Genomic DNA, 21922 nt, shown 5'->3' on the forward strand with positions numbered 1-21922 from the left:
CTGCCCTCCTTAGACGCGGGTACTTACCTGCTGGCAGACTGGAACCGGGGCACCCCTTTCTCCATTGAAGCCTATGCGTTTTGGGCACCACTTTGACCTCTGCACCTGACCGGCCCTGAGCTGCTGGTGTGGTAACTTTGGGGTTGCCCTGAACCCCCAACGGTGGGCTACCTTGGACCCAACTTTGAACCCCGTAGGTGGTTTACTTACCTGCAAAAACTAACAAACACTTACCTCCCCCAGGAACTGTTGAAAATTGCACTGTCTAGTTTCAAAATAGCTATATGTCATTTGTGTGAAAACTGTATATGCTATTTTGCTAATTCAAAGTTCCTCGAGTTCTTAAGTGAAGTACCTTTCATTTAAAGTATTGTTTGTAAATCTTGAACCTGTGGTTCTTAAAATAAACTAAGAAAATATATTTTTCTATACAAAAACTATTGGCCTGGAATAGTCTCCGAGTGTGTGTTCCTCATTTATTGCCTGTGTGTGTACAACAAATGCTTAACACTACCCTCTGATAAGCCTACTGCTCGACCACACTACCACAAAATAAAGCATTAGAATTATCTCTTTTTGCCACTATCCTACCTCTAAGGGGAACCCTTGGACTCTGTGCACACTATTCCTTACTTTGAAATAGTGCATACAGAGCCAACTTCCTACATTTGGTATTAAACTTCTCAGCACAATAAATTCACACTGATGCCAGTGTGCAATTTATTGTAACATACACCCAGAGGACATCTTAGACATGCCCCCTGAATACCAATCCGACTTCTAGTGTAGGCTGACCAGTTTCTGCCAGCCTGCCACACACCAGATATGTTGCTGGCCAAATGGGGAGCGTGCCTTTGTCACTCTGTGGCCAGGAACAAAGCCTGTACTGGGTGGAGGTGCTTCACACCTTCCCCTGCAGGAACTGTAACACCTAGCGGTGAGCCTCAAAGGCTCACCCCCTTTGTTACAGCGTCCCAGGGCATCCCAGCTAGTGAAGATGCCCGCCCCTCCGGCCACTGCCCCACTTTTGGTGGCAAGGCTGGAGGAGATAGTGAGAAAAACAAGGAGGAGTCACCCATCAGTCAGGACAGCCCCTAAGGTGTCCTGAGCTGAGGTGACCCCTGCCTTTAGAAATCCTCCATCTTGAGTTTGGAGGATTCCCCCAATAGGATTAGGGATATGCCCCCCTCCCCACAGGGAGGAGGCACAAAGAGGGTGTAGCCACCCTCAAGGACAGTAGCCATTGGTTACTGCCCTCCCAGACCTAAACACACCCCTAAATTCAGTATTTAGGAGCACCGCTGATCCCAGGAAATCAGATTTCTGCAACCTGAAAAAACAAGGATTGCTGATCTACAAGCCTGCAGAGAAGGAGAAGACGACAACTGCTTTGGCCCCAGCCCTACCGGCCTGTCTCCAACTTCGAAAACCTGCAACCAGCGACGCATCGAACAGGGACCAGCGACCTCTGAAGCCTCAGAGGACTGCCCTGGGCTAAAGGACAAAGAAACTCCAGTGAACAGCGGCCCTGTTAAAAACCAGCTACTTTTTTGCAACAAAGAAGCAACTTTCAAACACTGCACGTTTCCCGCCGGAAGCGAGAGACTTCACACACTGCACCAGACGCCCACGGCTCGAGATTCAGAGAACCAACACTTCAGGGAGGACTCCCTGGCGACTGCGAGCCTGTGAGTAACCAGAGACGACCCCCTTGAGCCCCCACAGCGACGCCTGCAGAGAGAATCCAGAGGCTCCCCCTGACCGCGACTGCCTGTAACAAGGGAACTGACGCCTGGAACCAACACTGAACCCGCAGCCCCCAGAACCTGAAGGAACCGAACTTCAGGGCAGGAGTGACCCCCAGGCAACCCTCTGCCTAGCCCAGGTTGTGACTGTCCCGAGAAGCCTCCCCTGTGCCTGCCTGTATCGCTAGAGTGACCTCTGGGTCCCTCCATTGTTTTCTACCTGAAACCTGACGCCTGCTTTGCACACTGCACCCGGCCGCCCGTTAGCAGCTGAGGGTGAGTTTTGTGTGCATACTTGTGTCCCCCCCCAGTGCTCTACAAAACCCCCCAGGTCTGCGCCCCGAGGACGTGGGTACTTACCTGCTGGCAGACTGGAACCGGAGCACCCCTGTTCTCCATATGCGCCTATGTGTTTTGGGCACCTCTTTGACCTATGCACCTGACCGGCCCTGAGCTGCTGGTGTGGTAACTTTGGGGTTGCCTTGAACCCCCAACGGTGGGCTGCCTAAGGCCCAGGACTGAGACTTGTAAGTGTTTTACTTACCTCCTAATCTAACCTTTACTTACCTCCCCCAGGAACTGTTGATTTTTGCACTGTGTCCACTTTGAAAATAGCTTATTGCCATTTTTACAAAGACTGTATATGATATTGCTTTTATTCAAAGTTCCTAAATTATCTAAGTGAAGTACCTTACATTTAAAGTATTAACTGTCAATCTTGAACCTGTGGTTCTTAAAATAAACTAAGAAAATATATTTTTCAATATAAAAACCTATTGGCCTGGAGTTAAGTCTGAGTGTGTGTCCCTACAATACTGGACATCATGAGATACTCTCTTGGTTCACACAGTTCCTGATCATGTAATGAGCAATAAACAGAGGTCTCAGTCAATATTCCCCAAGCCCCATGTAGGAAGTTTGCTCTGTATATACTATCTCAAAATAAGAGATAGTGTGCACAGAATCGAAGGGTTCCCCTTAATGGTAAGATAGTGGCAAAATTAGATAATTCTAATGCTCTATTTTGTGGTAGTGTGGTCGAGCAGTAGGCTTATCAGAGGGTAGTGTTAAGCATTTGTTGTACACACACAGGCAATAAATGAGGAACACACACTCAAAGATTCCACATCTACTTTATATCTCATTTAATTGGAAGATGGTGGGGGCCTTTGTATTAATGACTCTTGTTTTTACCATTTTGTTGTTTGCATTATTCATTATCCTTATCATTGCAGCCCATGCAATTTACAGCAGATTGCAGTCTTGTTAATAAAACCTATTAAAAACTTTACGGCATCTCTTTAATTGCCTGTGTATGACTGAGACATGTTGCTCATGTGAGAAAAGGGTAATCTCCGTTTAGCCACGACGTCCCTGAGATGTTGCACTTTTGAGTCCATGCCTAAAGGCTGCCACAAATCACCTTTTAATGTTTGGGTATTGGTGAGGTACTGCTTGTGAGCCGGGAGGGTTGGGCCGAAAGTTGTGACTTCTTGTAGCAGTGGCCTAGTCACCTACAAACAAAAGTGCTGTCATCCGTAAACCAGCAGTCTTGCCTAGAGCAAGAGTCACACTAGGACAATATTTATCTGTCTTCTCTAGGTCACAAACAATCAGGGCGGTATACTTGGTCCTCACATACAGTGCTATTAAAGTCCTAACCGAGTATGTTCCCAGACACCAGATGAAAACTAACAGTTGCCAAAAACAACTCATTTTAAGAAGTAGTTTAATTCCATTTTGTTTATTCATTGTAGGTAGGAGTGCAACATAGATCTCAATTTGCAAATTTACCTTTTCATGTTACTTTGTTCCCAAACCTTTTCCATTTGGGACTACCAGATGACCAGCAAGTGTAATAGCTTGTGGTGAGGATGAGACAGTCCGGATGGATTGGAGGTCCATGCTGTCTCTTGTGATTGTATGGAGACAAGCCTGAAATTCTTCAGGGATCCCAGACTCTTGACTTACCAGGAGTGTGGAGGAATGGCATGCCCAGATCGCCCGCAATAGTATTATTAAGCACACCTGCGTACGGGGAGGGGGGTAAAGTGACTTACGAGAGACACATAAGAGGTACCTGTACATGGAGCTCGTATTAGCAAACAGGCCTCCTTGAGACCCCTCCGGGCTACAAAGGTTGTTCCAACCACGGTATCTGTATATCTCTGAAATAACCAGAATCTCACTGGAGATCTGGGTCAAAGTTGCGATCAGACTTCCCACATTCCACCGTCCATTTCAACCAGCACTAAAAAGTGAGATGTTTGAGAATTGGCATGCTTCACCTTATGAGATGTTCAATTAAAAGTACATCAACTTATACTCTCAACAGGAGTTAAGGGCCACAGAACAGGAAAGACACCAAAACAACCAAATCAGATACTTGTTCCTACAACTTCACACTGAGAAAGCAGCCACTAGACAGATTTTCCCATAGAAAAATAAATGACAGTGTTCAAAACCGCAAAAGTGTTAGTCTGTAAAAATGTACTCACTTTTGGTAGCAGGGAAGAAAAAGAGTAGATGAGGCTTCCAAATGTACTGGGATAAGGAGCAGGGTTAAGGTCTGACGGAATGTAGGAAAAGATTTGGAGGGACACCCAAAAGAGCTTCCGATACCTGTAGCACAGGGAATCAGAGTATATTGCATAATGTGTTGCTATCTCAAACATACAGGCTGGGGCAGTTATTTCCAAACTCTAAGGCCCTCTGTTGAAGATGTAGGGAGACGCAGGGTTAAGTGATGCAGTTATGGAGGGAATTTAATGAACCCAAACCTTATGGAAAGAAGGAGTAAGCACATGTGGATGAATTGTTGGGTAAATCATTATGCAGAGACCCTGGGTGATGCTTTTAAACATGAGAGAACAGAGAAAGCAAGAGGACAAATAAGCAGGCAAGCAAACTTTATTAGCTTTTGGGAACGGGCAAGGGACTCATTGCTGCACACTGGAAAAAGACTGAAGAGTCAAAATGGTCTTCATGGCTTTACAGTTAGTAGCAAATGGTGGCTCTTGAAAAGCCTATACATGATATTCACCAAATGAGTAAGACGTTCGATCAATTGTGGAATCCATTTGAAGGGAACTTGACAGCACTAGCCCAGAAAAGAGATTACCCTCCTAGCTTGTGTGTACTCCAGCTCTTTAACTCTGCCCGCAATGCAAACAGAAACGTTCAGCTCATCTCATTTCGCTCTGGAAAAAGGGGAAGGGTGACCAGTTAGTAAGGAGGGCATTTGGGTTTCAAATTTTCTTACAAAAGGAAATGATGGAGCAGTTGACACTGGGGAGGGAGGGTTGTGAGCCTAGGGGGTGGGGGTAGACTGCAATTAATAGTGGGGGGGGACGGGGGGAGCCTTGGGGAGGACGATGCAATTAATAAGGTGGATTTGTAAGTTAGGAATATGAAATACACCAGGTCGGTGTAAAGTCTCAAGGATGACTGTTGCACTTATTTGAAACCAACAAAATGTTGTGTAAAAAATAAAAAATAAAAAATAGAGGCCAGAGACGGGCGTCTTTCCATACTGCCACAGCACACAGGGGACGAGAAATTCCAGTTCACTAAGCAGACAGACGGCAGACAATGGGACACAATTTACACATAAAAGAGAGTAATCTCCCACCCCACTATCATCACCACAGAACTGATTTAAAAACTGTACAACAGCTCCAACAGAGTACAGAAGCCACCACCAACCAAGACTCCTGCGGAAAAAGGAGACCAAAAAACTATAATCATGCCTCTGTCCAAAATGAGATGGAAAGCGATTCAAACAGGAAGTGCTCACCAATAATGACCCAACTGAAATGCAACAGTACATCACAAGAGGTGGCGGCACTGAACCAACTATACCAATAACACAGAAGCTTAACTATTCCTAGCCCTTGAGCAACTGTCACCAAGTTGCCCCCAGAGGAAAACCGGCCACAAAACATCTTGGACCCAGCAGTCTTTGTACCAAAATGACTAGTACTTGGAAAGGTCGAAAATGACAGGTCCAGGCGCAGTCCAACAGCACTGCAAGAACACACAGCTAAGCCAGCCAATGAAAACGCTTTCCTCTCCACTGATTCAATATGATGTTACTGCTCATACAAAGGTAAGGAGCAAGAAGCAAAAGAAATGCCCCTGGGTCTGAGGATCGAAGAGAAAGGCCTCTCCAAATCATTCAGTAGGGGCACATCCCCACAGGGATGACACCTGTATGTGATCTGAGCACCAACAGCCAGAGCAGAGGCAGGCCTAACCCGTAATCTGCAGACAGATGCCGCATGTGGCAAGAAAAAGGAATAAAGGCTGTGATGAAGTAGATCCTATGGCTTTGTTCTCCAAGTCAGTACTCAACGCCAACACAGGCAGGGGTCATTCAATGACTAAAGCCATCTTAAACAAAGTAGAATGGAGGGGCAGTGCATCCTAGGAAGGGAAGTCAGAAGACCAATGGAGGTCTAACTAAGACACAGAGACCAAACCACTGGCAGAACAAAAATCCAGGAAACACCCTTTTCAGATTGGACCAAGCAAAAACAGCTTCTTCTTCAGCACTTCCAGGATGCAACACCATTTTGAGCAATGCCTCAAAGCCAGCACCGGAGGTAAAAAGAACCTTCAGAGTCCAGAAAGTATGCCTAAAGGTGATTCATCCTCCACACAAACCCTTACTGAATGATAAGTGCAGGAAGAGTCTCCCAGTGCCAAAGAAAAGGGAAAAAGGGTGAAGTCAAAGGTGACATTTTTTCTTGGATTGAAGAGAAACAAGGTAGCAAAACCAGAGCCGCTGACGTCAGACTCAAGTATAGAAGAACAAGGAGAATGCCCAGCACTGGGGTAATAGCTACCGGAGTGGAAGAGTTGGGAATATCCAAAGGCACTTTGGGACTTGGTGGCTCAACAAAGGTGGCAGAAAGAAGGAACACGATAATCAGTAAAGTCTGAGTCAATGCTGCCACGTGTGTGGGTTCAGATCTATTAAAGCTGGAAGTCCATGTGTCGGAACTGGGTAAGAAACTGCGCCTCTGCCTGCCAAGGTGGAAGTGGGGAGCGGGGAGTCTGACAGACACCTGCCCTGCAGCACTGAATGGGTAATACGGTTGAAAGAGGGGAGATTTAACTCACTTAAGTTCATAGAGACAAATCAACTACCAGAAGTAGGCCCAAATCAAGGCGACCTCTTCAGAATATTTCTGGGAGCTGGACCTTTAAAGGTGACCACCCAATCAACTTGGCACTCAAAGCTATTGAGAATCTAAACAGAGGAAGAAGAAGCTGAGTTGGGGTCAAGAAGGACGTCCGTAACTACACCAGCAAAGACAAATCACTACCACTGCACATACAGACATCCAAGGAGAGTAGTCTGAATCTGACATCAACACATTGAGAATTACTTTATATGACTTCCTGACAGGGAGGAGCCAGAGTCAAGTTTCTACCTGCTTATTAAGGAGAAATATTTCAAGTTTTTGGATCAAATTCAACACCTGGAAAGATTCATGGGGTGGGGAATTTGCGGGTAAAAGTATCTCAGCAGAGAAATGGGTTCAGGTTGTCCATCCAGGTGTGTACTACTTTATGTAGTATAAGGCATTTGCACAGCTTTCTAGAAGAAACCACAAGATCTAGTATATGACCCCTCGACCCATATTTTTTCAAATCTATTGCTACACAGTTTTTTTTTCCAGTATCGCCATACTTACTTCTACCCTCTAGTCAAATTTCTCTTCCAGCCATCAATCGATGGAATCACAGGGCCACTCCATGATTGTCCTACATGGATCTAACCACCACTTCAGTTTTGTTGGTAAATATTTTATTGTGTCGTGAGATCTCCACATCGTCCCAGGCTCCAAACAAAACAGTTTTCAGCAACAATGAATGGGCAGTACCCAGTGCTAAGTGGGTGTATGACATCATACGATTACAAACATATTTTTGATGGTACTACCATGGCGTATGGTAGAAGATAGTTATCAGGCCAGCAGTGTTTCAAACAGGTAGAGAAGGCAGTATGCTCAAAGGCTAAAATCTGTGTCCTGGAGTAATACACCGTGTATAATGCATTTAGCTGAGCTAATCTAAAACGGTCTCGTATGGCAACGTCGGGTACAAAAGGGCTTCCTGACAGTCTTTCTCACTAATGTCCCCAGCCCATTTTGATTACTTATCACATTCGGTTTTTACAGAAAGCTTGTTCTATAATTGCTCAGTGGATTGTAGATCAGGAATAACAGGCCTCACCTACTAAACAACACAACTGCTGTATGTTGCAAGACAGTTAGCTTACAGCCAGCCCACTGCTTCCTGCTGGTAGGCTTCACTGTCACTCACGTGTGCTGGCTTATTTGTTAGCTTGTGTGGACTTTCCTTCTGCTTCTTGTGTTTCTCTCTCCCCTGGAGCATGGATGGTTTACTTGTGTCCTTCAACTGCTCACTAACAACTTTTTCTTCCCTTTTTTTTTTTTTAATGCATGAGAGTGCATGTATTTTCCAGCTGTTTCTCTCGTATACTATGCACACTCCTTGCACTCTTGTGTTCCTCTCTCATCTGGGTGCTTCTCCCCTCCAGCACAACTTTGCTCTTTATCACCTGTTTACACACTCACTTTCACACTTCACTTAGCTTTTTGTAATCTTTGCCTCTCTCTTGGTACCCCAAGCGTAGCTTCTGCCCACACCCGCCACTAGAGCTGTCTCTGCCCCCGTGTTATTTCTAACCCATCCCCATTGTAAGGAAATGCCTCATTGGCATGGTTACCCCCTGACCTTTTGCCTTTGCTGATGCTAAGTTATGATTTGAAAGTGTGCTGGGACCCTTCTAACCAGGCCCCAGCATCAGTGTTTTTTCCCTAAACTGTACATTTGTCTCCACAATTGGCACAACCCTGGCACTCAGGTAAGTCCCTTGTAACTGGTACCCCTGGCACCAAGGGCCCTGATGGATGCCAGGGAAGGTCTCTAAGGGCTGCAGCATGTCTTATGCCACCCTAGGGACCCCTCACTCAGCACATGCACACTGCTTCACAGCTTGTGTGTGCTGGTGGGGAGAAAATGACACTCCCCTCAGAGTGCCATGCCAACCTCACACTGCCTGTGGCATAGGTAAGTCACCCCTCTAGCAGGCCTTACAGCCCTAAGGCAGGGTGCACTATACCACAGGTGAGGGCATAGGTGTAGGAGCACTGTGCCCCTACAGTGTCTAAGCAAAACCTTAGACATAGTAAGTGCAGGGTAGCCATAAGAGTATATGGTCTGGGAGTCTGTCAAACAAGAACTCCACAGCACCATAATGACTACACTGAAAACTGGGAAGTTTGGTATCACACTTCTCAGCACAATAAATGCACACTGATGCCAGTGTGCATTTTATTGTAACATACACCCAGAGGGCATCTTAGAGATGACCCCTAAAAACATACCCGACTTCCAGTGTAGGCTGACTAGTTTCTGCCAGCCTGCCACACACCAGACATGTTGCTGGCCACATGGGGAGAGTGCCTTTGTCACCCTGTGGCTAGGAACTAAGCCTGTACTGGGTGGAAGTGCTTCTCACCTCCCCCTGCAGGAACTGTAACACCTGGCGGTGAGCCTCAAGGGCTCACTCCCTTTGCTACAGTGCCACAGGGCATCCCAGCTAGTGGAGATGCCCGCCAATCCGGCCACTGCCCCCACTTTTGGAGGCAAGACTGGAGGAGATACTTAGGAAAACACAGAGGAGTCACTCACCAGTCAGGACAGTCCCTAAGGTGTCCTGAGCTGAGGTGACTCTTACTTTTAGAAATCCTCCATGTTGTGAATGGGGGATTCCCCCAATAGGATTAGGGATGTGCCCCCTCCCCACAGGGTGTAGCCACACTCAAGGACAGTAGCCATTGGCTACTGCCCTCACAGACCTAAACACACCCCTAAATTCGTTATTTAGGGGCTCCCCAGAACCTAAGAAACTAGATTCCTGCAACCTTAACAAGAAGAAGGACTGCTGACCTGAAGCCCTGCAGTGAAGACGGAGACGACAACTGCTTTGGCCCCATCCCTACCGGCCTGTCTCCCAACTTCGAAGAAAACTGCAACAGCGATGCATCCAACAGGGACCAGCAACCTCTGAAGCCTCAGAGGACTGCCCTGCAACCAAGGACCGAGAAACTCCCGTGAACAGCGGCCCTGTTCAACAATCTGCAACTTTCTTGCAACAAAGAAACAACTTTAAGGACTTCACGTTTCCCGGCGGAAGTGTGAGACTTTCCACTCTGCAGCCGACGCCCCCGGCTCGACCTGCGGAAAACCAACACTACAGGGAGGCCTCCCCGGCAAGTGCGAGCCCGTGAGTAGCCAGAGATGACCCCTCTGAGCCCCCACAGCAACGCCTGCAGAGGAAATCCAGAGGCACCCCCTGACCCCGACTGCCTGGAACAAGGGACCTGACGCCTGGAACCAACACTGCACCCGCAGCCCCGAGGGCCTGAAGGAACCGAACTCCAGTGCAGGAGCGACCCCCAGGCGACCCTCTGCCTAGCCCAGGTGGTGGCTACCCCGAGGAGCCCACCCTGTGCCCGCCTGCATCGTTGAAGAGACCTCCGGGTCTCCCCATTACTTCCTATACAAAACCCGATGCCTGTTTGCACTCTGCACCCGGCCGCCACCGTGCCGCTGAGGGTGTACTTTCTGTGCCAACTTGTGTCCCCCCCGGTGCCCTAAAACCCCCCTGGTCTGCCACCCGAGGACGTGGGTACTTACCTGCTGGCAGACTGGAACCGGAGCACCCCTGTTCTCCATATGCGCCTATGTGCTTTTGGCACCTCTTTGACCTATGCACCTGACCGGCCCTGAGCTGCTGGTGTGGTAACTTTGGGGTTGCCTTGAACCCCCAACAGTGGGCTGCCTATGCCCAGGAACTGGGACTTGTAAGTGTGTTACTTACCTCACAATCTAACCAATACTTACCTCCCCCAGGAACTGTTGATTTTTGCACTGTACTTTTAAAATAGCTTATTGCCATTTTAACAAAATCTGTATATGTTATTGCTCTAATTCAAAGTTCCTAACTTACCTGTGTGGAGCACCTTGCATTTTATGTATTTACTTCAAATCTTGAACTTGTGGTTCTAAAAATAAAGAAAATATATTTTTCTATATAAAAACCTATTAGCCTGGAGTAAGTAATTGAGTGTATGTTCCTCATTTATTGCCTGTTTGTGTACAACCAATGCTTAAAAGCTACCCCCTTATAAGCCTACTGCTCGACCACAGTATCACAAAATAGAGCATTATAATTATCTAAGTTTGCCACTATTTTACCTCCAAGAGAAACCCTTGGACTCTGTGCACACTATTTCTTACTTTGAAATAGTATACACAGAGCAAACTTCCTACAATGGGATTCTGTTGGAGCGTCTTTACTAAAGGACTATCTAGTGTAACCTCTATTATATATCTAATATACTACACAAGATGAGAGGCCTCAGGACTTAAAAATCTTCAAGCCCTCTCATTTCATCTGTAACCTTATATTTGAAGAAACATCGGAAATGTGATTCATGTATAAGCACATCTGCCATTATCGGCTGTTCATAAAGGCATCTAGAGCCATTTTATCCATCAGAATGATGAGGCTGGTCATGTCCTGGCTATTTCTGCATTCAAGTGTTTTCTAGAGGTAAATGAAAAATGACTGGACGCCATATATTTGACACTTCATTAACTTTAATGTGTGAAATTGTCAAGTGTTTTGTTGCTGTGGTTGTACCAGAAAACACTCCAAAATATTAAAAAATAAGATTACTACCTTCATGTAGCGTGGCCTCTGTGCACGAAACATTGCAATGATGGCGTGTATCTTCTTAGAAAAAGGATTATCCAATACAGGAAGGCAACTCTGTAGTAAAATTAAAGTTAAACACAGTTGGTTTGGGTCCCACATCAAGCAGTCAAATAAACAAAATGGAGCTCCATGCATCAAATACTTAACATCGTAATTAGGAATGTTCCACAAACTGTTGTGACATGTTGAATACAACTCCAGCTTTCACCGTGCCAAGGTCATGCCTTTTATATGATCCAAACAGTGCTTTAATATTTCAAAGTGCAAAGAGCATGTTATCAGGTATATGCATATGACAATAACATATTCAATTTTTTTATGTTTGTAACTAAGGACAGGAATGGGACAGGAATGTTTTCGATTGTGACATTCAAGAACAGAAGACAGCTAGCACTGATACTCTGCATGCATAATTTCTAAAGTGGATTACATATTTATGACAGACATCATATTTTAAGTGACAACTTCTGATGTACAAAAAGTAATTGTGAAAAGTGTCACTAACAGCACAACAATATCTTGCGACCAATCATTAATTATGGGATGCGGCTTATGTACCAATAATTTGCTTTGTAAAATCACCAGTTTCAGAGGGTTCCAGAACAACCTGCATAATACATTTCAATTATGCTACTTGTGATTCCCGAGTGAATAGCTATAAATACATAGATGGTGGCCTCGTAGTAACAGAGGGCCACCATCTGTTTGCATTTCCAAAAGGTATACTTTTTTTTTTTTTTAGCTCCTTAACTGCCTAAAGGAGATGGACGAACCTATACATCCACCGCACTGCCGTTGTAGTTCAAGTGGACGTGAACAGTTCACCCACCGCACTGTAAAAGAAAATCCTTCTGGTCCAAGCAACAAAATTCCGACCACCCAGCGTTTCTCCACTTGTATTGCTCAAAACAATATATCACTTGTGTGGTATTTTCATGTAGGTCAGTGATTAACACTTGCCTTCATAGACTCAACAGCGCTTAAATCCTGACTTTAAAGGCAGTGTCAAAGTTTTCTCTGAAAAATTGCACTTTAACATTTTGTTGCCCTGTGGTAAGAGAGGGGAGCTCCAGATCAGTGTCAGAAGGCATGGAAATAGGAGAACTGACATCAGTGCGCCAGGGGAGAACTTTATATGCTCACAAGACGTCACCAAGATGCCTTTTGCAGTGCAGAGATGGAGTTAGCAGCCCCACAAATGCAGAAAGGCTCTGGAAAAATCCAGATTCAGTCTCACAAATGAGACATTCACAGGTGAGGAATCAGTGAGTTGAAGTATGCATCAGAAGGTATATTGGCCATGGCAGCACAAGTTACTGATGCATAGGATGCCATCTAATTTTTTTTTTTTTTTTAACTTATTTTCATTTTCTTTTAAAATCAATTATTAGTGTATTTGGCAAAACCATCATTGCATTGCATAAATGATCTCCTGATGAATTAGGATTTCTTTCTACTCTTTAGAAATGTAACGTTTTCTGGGTTTTCCAATGGTTTTCATACGAGTTTGTACCACAAACTTTAAGTAGGGAAAACACGCAGAAATGGGTAAAATCGACTAACACAAGGAAAAATTAAAAAACGGCAGTCACTGTGTTTCAGAACTATGGTTGCTTCCTGAAAACTGGATCGATGGTGATCTTAGCATTGCAGATCTTTTGTTCATGCCATTTTTGCAGAATAAAATAAACACTTTACAACATAGCAATTCCTCCCCCTTATTCCAACAAATAAACAGCTGTGCTACATTTTGGCCATTTTCTCTACCACCACCATGGTAACCCACAACCCTGGTTACTTTCAAAATCCACAAAATGTGGGAGAAAAATGATGCAAACTGGGCCTGGATACTATTTGTTGACAACAATTACAAAACCATAAGTTCCACAAACATCAAAATAGAGCTTAGCACTAAGGAGGGAAAAGCTAGGGAGTAGAGGAACAGGTTCTGCGTTAAAAAACATAAAAAACCTGTTTGGGAACATGAAGAGGCTGCAAGCAGTGGTCCTCTACTGCCATTCACTTTCCTCGAGGTCGCCCAAATGATTCCCAAAAAGGAAGCTGACCAGCTTCTCCTTTATGAATTAGTAACCATATACTTTTAGGAGTAAGCAATTTTGCAATGGTTTGCGACTGCAAACCATTGCTAAACCCATTGCAATTAGGTGGTAATGCCCCTTGTATGGCTCTTTCTAATTGTAACTCAGAATGAATCAGTAAACCTATTTTGCGATTTGAAGAGGCTTTACCTAGTCGCAAAATGGATTTAGTAGAAAGCAAAGAGCTCTACAGCAGATGCAACCTTTGTGTTTTGGTTAATGGCAGTGTTTGTGACTGCAAAACTACTTTGTACATTAGGTTCTTTGTTCTTAAGAGTAGCTATATACAGATGAAAAAATTACTTACCTGCAGTAACGATGTTTCTGGTTAACCTGCAAGCTCCTCAACTCCTCACCTCGAGAACAACCTCAGGAGAAAGATTGGATTTGGAAAACTTCAAAGTTCGCACAGCACAAATAGGGAGCACTGCTTTTGCAATGACGCGGGGAGAGGCCCCAAACCAACAACGTCAGATTCTATCCATATTTTTCAAGCCTTCAAAGCAATCTGACAAACAGAAAACAGAGTAGTGCAGTAACCAAACAAATTAGAATCTTATTAACTTGCCCTAGGACACATTCATCAAACAGGGCGGGGGCATAACAGTGAGGATTATGCAGGTAGATCGAGGTATTTCACGTGTAGAACAGATTTCAGAGCAATATCCAGCCCCTGGAGGAGGGTTGATGGATGGGTAAAAAAAGAAATACTGTAAAAAAAATCTGGCAAAGTGAAAGTCCCTATGCATCTCGGAATCCAGGCAGTAGGTGTGTAGGAATGCCCACATTACCACCTATGTGATACAATCGCCTCTAGTGAGAGCAGAAGTGGAGGTTTTGACCCTGATAGAATGGGCTCTAATCTCTTCTGGAGGGCCCTTCTTGGCCAAAGTATAGCAGGTCTTGATGAAGTGAATAATCCAACTATACAGATAGCAGGTCATCCAGTTCTATGTCCTTGGCGTCGTCTAGGTAGTAGTTGACAGCTCACTTAGGATCCTCTCTATGCAACCACTCCGACTCCTGAAAGGAATGGGGCAGGGAGAAAAAGTTGGAATGGTGATGGACTAATTAAGGTGAAAAGGGGTAACCTCTTTGGGCAGGAAAGCAACCCTGGTTTTCAACACCAATGAAGGGTAAAAGGAGGTTAAATGGGGACAGAATTAAGTGCTGTAACTCACTCACCTGCCTGCCTGGTCGAAGTGATAGTGACCAAAAGAATACGTTACTTACCTTCGGTAACAAATTATCTGGTAGAGACTATCTAGCTGCAGATTCCTTACCTTAAAATTCCCTGGCGTTCGCTTCGAATCCAGAATTTTTGTACTGAGCAGTGCCCTGCGCGTGCCATTGGGTGGCGTTGTTCGGATCCGCATGTGTCGTCAGGATCCGCTTGGCGTTGTCAACGTTGTTGGAGCCATCTGTGACGTCACGGTCTTCTATATAGGCGCCACCCCGGCGCATGTACGTCAGTTCTTTTCCACAACTTTCCACACCAGAAGCACAAAGTCATGGAAGAACCAACGTTTGTTTTTATTTTTTATTTTCTGATTGTCTGAGCAAAAAGACATGCCTTGGAGAAAGGGTAAAAATCTGAAAAACATAATATATATCCGCAGAGCGGGGAGGCTTGGGTGGGTGTAAGGATTCTGCAGCTAGATAGAGTCTCTACCAGATAATTTGTTGCTGAAGGTAAGTAACTTGTTTATCTGATACAGACTTCTAGCTGCAGATTCCTTACCTTAGAATAGATACCCAAGCTGTAACTCCTGGCGGTGGGCTGCGAAGATATACTTCACACAAGGAAGTCCTGCAGGACCAAGCGAGCAAAATGCCCCTCTCTTCTAACCTGGCTATCCAGGCAGTAGTGTTTTGCAAACGTGTGCAAGGAAGCCCACATTGCTGCCTGACAGATGTCTAGTACCGGCACGCCTCGAGCTAACGCCATGGTAGTAGCTTTCCCTCTGGTACAGCCACTTCTCAAGCCTTCAGGAGGCTGCTTCTTAGCCAAAGCATAGCAAATTTTAATTAGCAGAGAACGATCCAGTGCGAAATGGTTTGTTTCTGGACTGCCCGCCCCTTCTTTGCACCAACATACCCCACAAAGAGTTGGTAGTTGTAAGGAAATGCCTCATTGGCATGGTTACCCCCTGACTTTTTGCCTTTGCTGATGCTAAGTTATGATTTCAAAGTGTGCTGGGACCCTGCTAACCAGGCCCCAGCACCAGTGTTCTTTCCCTAAACTGTACCTTTGTCTCCACAATTGGCACAACCCTGGCACTCAGATAAGTCCCTTGTAACTGGTACTCCTGGTACCAAGGGCCCTGAGGCCAGGGAAGGTCTGTAAGGGCTGCAGCATGTCTTATGCCACCCTAGGGACCCCTCACTCAGCACATGCACACAGCCTGTGTGTGCTGGTGGGGAGAAAATGACTAAGTCAACATAGCACTCCCCTCAGAGTGCCATGCCAACCTCACACTGCCTGTGGCATAGGTAAGCCACCCCTCTAGCAGGCCTTACAGCTCTAAGGCAGAGTGCACTATACCACAGGTGACGGCATATGTGCATGAGCACTATGCCCCTACAGTGTCTAAGCAAAACCTTAGATATTGTAAGTGCAGGGTAGCCATAAGAGTATTTGGTCTGGGAGTTTGTCAAACAAGAACTCCACATTACCGTAATGGCTAAACTGAAAACTGGGAAGTTTGGTATCAAACTTCTCAGCACAATAAATGCACACTGATGCCAGTGTACAATTTATTGTAAAATACACCCAGAGGGCATCTTAGCGATGCCCCCTGAAAACATACCCGACTTCCAGTATAGGCTGACCAGTTTCTACCAGCCTGCCACACACCAGACATGTTGCTGGCCACATGATGAGTGGCTTTGCCACTCTGTGGCCAGTAACAAAGCCTGCACTGGGTGAAGGTGCTGCTCACCTCCCCCTGCAGGAACTAACACCTGGCGGTGAGCCTCAAAGGCTCACCCCTTTTATTACAGCGCCCCAGGGCATCCCAGCTAGTGGAGATGCCCACCCCTCCGGCCACTGCCCCCACTTTTGGCGGCAAGGCTGTAGGAGATAATGAGAAAAACAAGGAGTCACCCACCAGTCAAGACAGCCCCTAAGGTGTCCTGAGCTGAGGTGACCTCTACCTTGAGAAATCCTCCATCTTGAGTGTGGAGGATTCCCCCAATAGGATTAGGGATGTGCCCCCCTCCCCACAGGGAGGAGGCACAAAGAGGGTGTAGCCACCCTTAAGGACAGTAGCCATTGGCGAGTACCCTCCCAGACCTAAACACACCTCTAAATTCAGTATTTAGGGGCACCCCCAGAACCTAGGAAACTAGATTCCTGCAACCTTAACAAGAAGAAGGACTGCTGATCTGAAGCCCTGCAGAGAAGACGGAGATGACAACTGCTTTGGCCCCAGCCCTACCGGCCAGTCTCCTAACTTCGAAGAAAACTGCAACAGCGACGCATCCAACAGGGACCAGCAACCTCTGAGGACTCAGAGGACTGCCCTGCACCGAAGGACCAAGAAACCCCTGTGAACAGCAGCCCTGTTCAAAAACCTGCAACTTCTTTGCAACAAAGAAGCAACTTTAAAGACTTCACGTTTCCCGCTGGAAGCATGAGACTTCCCACTCTGCACCCGATGCCCTCGGCTCGACCTGCAGAAAACCAACACCTCAGGGAGGACTCCCCGGCGACTGCGAGCCCGTGAGTAACCAGAGATGACCCCCCTGAGCCCACACAGCGACGCCTGCAGAGAATCTAGAGGCTCCCCCTGACCGTGACTGCCTGTAACAAGGGACCCGACGCCTGGAACCAACACTGCACCCGCAGCCCCCAGGACCTGAAGGAACCGAACTCCAGTGCAAGAGCGACCCCCCAGGCGACCCTCTGCCTAGCTCAGGTGGTGGCTGCCCCAAGGAGTGGTAGAGAGGGGGAGGCGAGTGAGGGAGGGGGATGAGGCAGGAGCAGGAGGGCAGGCGCGGGGAGAAGAAGACGGAGGAGGCAGAGGAGCCGAAGACAGAAGATAGAAGACAGAAGAACAGAAGACCGGAAGAACAGAAGAACAGGAGAACAGAAGACCGGAAGAACAGAAGAACAGGAGAACAGAAGACCGGAAGAACAGAAGAATAGAAGATCACAGATGAAGATACGAAGAACAGAAGGCAGAAGACAGGCAGAAGACCACAGAAGAAGATGAAGAAGAGGAGAGGCGAACAGGAGAGGCAGAGAAGCACCCAGAAGAAGAGAGCAGACGGGGAAAAGAAGAGTATAGAAGAAGATTACAGAGGAGGAGCGAGGAGGAAGAACAGAGAAGAAGAAAAGAAGAAAAGAAGCCGCTGAGGGTGTAATTTCTGTGCCTTCTTGTCCCCCCCCCACCCCCCAGGTGCCCTACAAAACCCCCCTGGTCTGCCCCCCGAGGACGCAGGTACTTACCCGCTGGCAGACTGGAACCCGGGCACCCCTGTTTTCAATAGGCGCCTATGTGATTTGGGCACCTCTTTGACCTCTGCACCTAACTGGCCCTGAGCTGCTGGTGTGGTAACTTTGGGGTTGCCTTGAACCCCCAACGGTGGGCTACCTTGGACCCAACTTTGAGACTTGTAAGTGTTTTACTTACCTTCAAACATAACCTTTACTTACCTCCCCCAGGAACTGTTGATTTTTGCACTGTGTCCACTCTGAAAATAGGAAATTGCCATTTTTACAAAGACTGTATATGATATTGCATTTATTTAAAGTTCCTAAAGTATCTAAGTGAAGTACCTTGCATTTAAAGTGTTGAATGTAAATCTTGAACCTGTGGTTCTTAAAATAAATTAAGAAAATATATTTTTCAATATAAAAACCTATTGGCCTGGAGTAAGTCTTTGAGTGTGTGTTCCTCATTTATTGCCTGTGTGTGTACAACAAATGCTTAACACTACCCTCTGATAAGCCTACTGCTCAACCACACTACCACAAAATAGGCATTAGAATGATCTCTTTTTGCCACTATCTTACCTCTAAGGGGAACCCTTGGACTCTGTGCACACTATTTCTAACTTTGAAATAGTATATACAGAGCAAACTTCCTACAGTCGTCCACTCTGAACTCTTTTATGCAGTCAAGGTAGAACGATAACGCTTTTTTTGGGGTTCAGCCGATGGAGACGCTCTTCTTAAGAGGGATGCAGTGGAGCAAAGACGGTGGGCAAGGTGATATTTTGACCTAGATGGAAAGGGGTTACCACCTTGGGGAGGAAAGTGCAACGAGTTCTGAGGACTAACTGATCAGGATTTATCGTGAGATACATCGGTTTTGATGATAAAGTCTGCATCTCACTCACTCTCTTGGCAGATTTGATCGCCAATAAGAAGGCTGTTTTGATAGTGAGCAGACAGAGAGGACAATTATGTAAAGATTCAAAAGGAGCACACATTAGAAAAGTAAGCACCAGATTAAGGTACCACTCGGGCATAACAAAAGGCATAGGTGGAAACATAGGTACAAGCCCTTTTAAGAATATCTGTACAATAGGAGACTTAAACAAAGACTGTTGATCAGGCAGGCAAAGAAAAGCCGATAAGGCAGAAAGATAGCCCTCAAGAGTCCCTAAGGAGGAACGCTGTAGGGCGAGTGACTAAATGAACAGAAGGATATTATAAAGACAAGAAGAAAGAGGATCAATAGACCTCTCTGTACAATATAATACAAAACGTTTCCAACGGCAGGCGTAAACCGTCTTAGTAGAGGGACGCCTGGCTGCCAGAATGACATCACAGACCTCGGGAGGGAGGTCATAAACCGCAGAGTTGACAGGTTTGGGTGGAGAACCTTCTGCTGCGACAGAATATCCTCCCGAAGAGGCAACCTGATTGGAGGACTGATGCTCATTTTGAGAAGCTCTGGATACCAGACTGTTTGTGCCCAATCCGGAGCCACTAGGATTACTCGGGCCCGGTCTTTCTTGAGAACTCTGGGCAGAAGTGGTATGGGCGGAAAGGCGTACAAGAGGCCTGAGCTCCACTCACAATGAAAAGCGTCGCCTAGCAATAGCCGCCTTGGAAACTCCAACGCACAATACTGCTGACATTGCATGTTCTCTGAGTCCTTGCGCCACCTCCGAACGGAGACACCATTCATGATCCACTAAGCATCTCTGGCTGAGTTAGTCCGCTCTGGCGTTCAGAGAACCTGCCAGGTGTTGAACCACCAGGGTTATGCCCTGATGTTCTAGCCATGTCCAGAGACAGAGTCTCTTGACAAAGGGTCCACGAGCCCACACTGCCCTGCTTGTTGCAGTACCACATTGCGGTAGTGTTGTCAGTGAACACCTGCACTACCTTCCCTTTCACAACAGGAAGAAATGCATTTAATGCTAGCTGTATCGCCCGAATCTCCAACAGGTTGCTATGGAGTACGGATTTTGCTGGAGACCAGAGGCCCCTGATCTCCATCTTTCAGAGATGGCCGCCCTATCCCAGAAGTGATGCATCTGTCACTACTGTAAAATCTAGTTGGGGAAGCCCCTGACCCAATCGCAGTTCACTAACCACCACTACAGATCCTTTGCAGTTCCCTCCAAGATCTGAACCATGTCGTTAAGATTTGGCCTGCTTGACTAATAGAATGCAGGAGGCCATGAGTCTCGGCAGGATCAGAGTCTGTCTCACCGAAATCCAGGATAGAGGCCGAAACATTGGTATCATAACCTGAATATCCTGGACACGCTGCTCGGGAGGATAGGCCCGATACTGCACTGTGTCCAGAACAGCTCTGATGAAAGTGAGCTTCTGAGAGGGAGTCAGGTGTGACTTTGGCACGTTTATAGTGAACCCCTGTGAGTGCAAGAGGTTCGTCGTCATCTGGAGTTGGGTGACGAGAGCCTGGGGGGCCGGAGCCTTCAACAGCCAGACGTCCAGGTAGGGGGAAGTCTGAAATCCCTAACCTGCGCAGATGAGCTGCCACCACCGCCATCACTTCCGTGAACACCCGAGGGGCACTGGCGACATCTGAAAGTGCTTGTGGCCCACCTTGAACCGCAAGTAACGCCTGTGGGCAGGCAGGATGGGGATGTGAAAATACGCATCTTGCAAGTCCAACGCTACCATCCAGTCTCCTTGGTCTAGGGCAGACAAGACCTGAGTAACAGTGAGCATCTTGAATTTCTCCTTTTTGAGGAAGAGATTGACGTCCCTTAAATCCAGGATAGGGCGAAGGCCCTTGTTCTTTTTGGGAATCAGAAAGTAGCAGGAATAACAACCACTGCCTACTTCTGACATTGGGACCCTTTCTATGTCTACCTTGGCCTAGACAGCTGTAACTTTCTCGCGGAGCAAGACCAAATGATCCCCCATCAGCCGTTCTTTTACCGGAGGGATAGAGGGAGGGAAAGACTGGAAGGGGGGGGGGGGAAATAGTCCTTCTGTATGATCAGCAAGACCCATTTGAGCGATATGATGGACTGCCAGTGAGGGAGATGAAATTTAATCCTCCCTCCAACTGGACTGACATGGTCTTGCAGAACCATACTAGGAGGGCTTGGGCGCTGTGGAAGAGGGAGGCTGTGTGGTGGCGACCTCTGGCTAGACCCTCTGGGTCTGACGGTACCACAACTTCATCCTCGCACAGGATGCTGTGAAGCCGGAGGACGGTGGCTAACATGGGGCTGGTGTGGTACTGTCCCCCTTCTCAAGCCTCGAAAGGGACAAAAGACAGACTGCTGACGAGACATCACTGAAAAGCCCAAGGATCTGGCTGTAGCTTGAGAATCCTTGAACCTCTCAAGCGCAGAGTCTGCCTTCCCACCAAAAAGGCGAGAGCCATCAAAGGGCATATCCATCAAACTCGACTGGACATCCCCTGAAGAGCCAGTAGAACGTAGCCAGGAGTGGCGACGGAGGGGCACTGTCGAAGAAATTGCCCTGCCCAGCGAGTTGGTCATGCTCAAGCCACACCTGATAGTAAACTTGGCTGCATCTCTCCCATCCTTGACAGCCTGGGTGAGAGTGACCTGTACGCTCTCCGCGACGTGGGGCAGCACCTGTGCCACCATATCCCATAAATTATGGGAAAAACGGCCCAATGGGCAAGAGGTGTTTTCTGATCTCAATGCCAGAATGGAGGAAGAAAACAACTTCTTTCCAAGTTGGTCCAGCCTCTTGGATTCCCTACGGGAGGGGCGGAAGGGAAGGCACCACAGGAAGTGGAGGCTTGGACCATCAAGCTCTCCGGGGTGGGGTGTTGGGTGAGGAAACT

General features: G+C 46.8%; 1 protein-coding gene across 2 annotated transcripts in view; it reads right to left on the reverse strand.

Moving 5' to 3' along the window:
* The window catches only part of SEC24C (SEC24 homolog C, COPII coat complex component), a 1280009-nt gene that overhangs the window by 50799 nt on the left and 1207288 nt on the right, over positions 1-21922 (reverse strand). For both annotated transcript variants that reach the window (XM_069240542.1, XM_069240541.1), the window contains one exon: positions 11530-11619. In XM_069240542.1, coding sequence (XP_069096643.1) covers positions 11530-11619 — 90 coding nt within the window. The remainder of the gene's footprint in view (positions 1-11529; positions 11620-21922) is intronic.

The sequence above is a fragment of the Pleurodeles waltl genome, chromosome 6 (genome assembly GCF_031143425.1).
Source record: "Pleurodeles waltl isolate 20211129_DDA chromosome 6, aPleWal1.hap1.20221129, whole genome shotgun sequence".
Lineage (NCBI taxonomy): Eukaryota > Metazoa > Chordata > Amphibia > Caudata > Salamandridae > Pleurodeles > Pleurodeles waltl.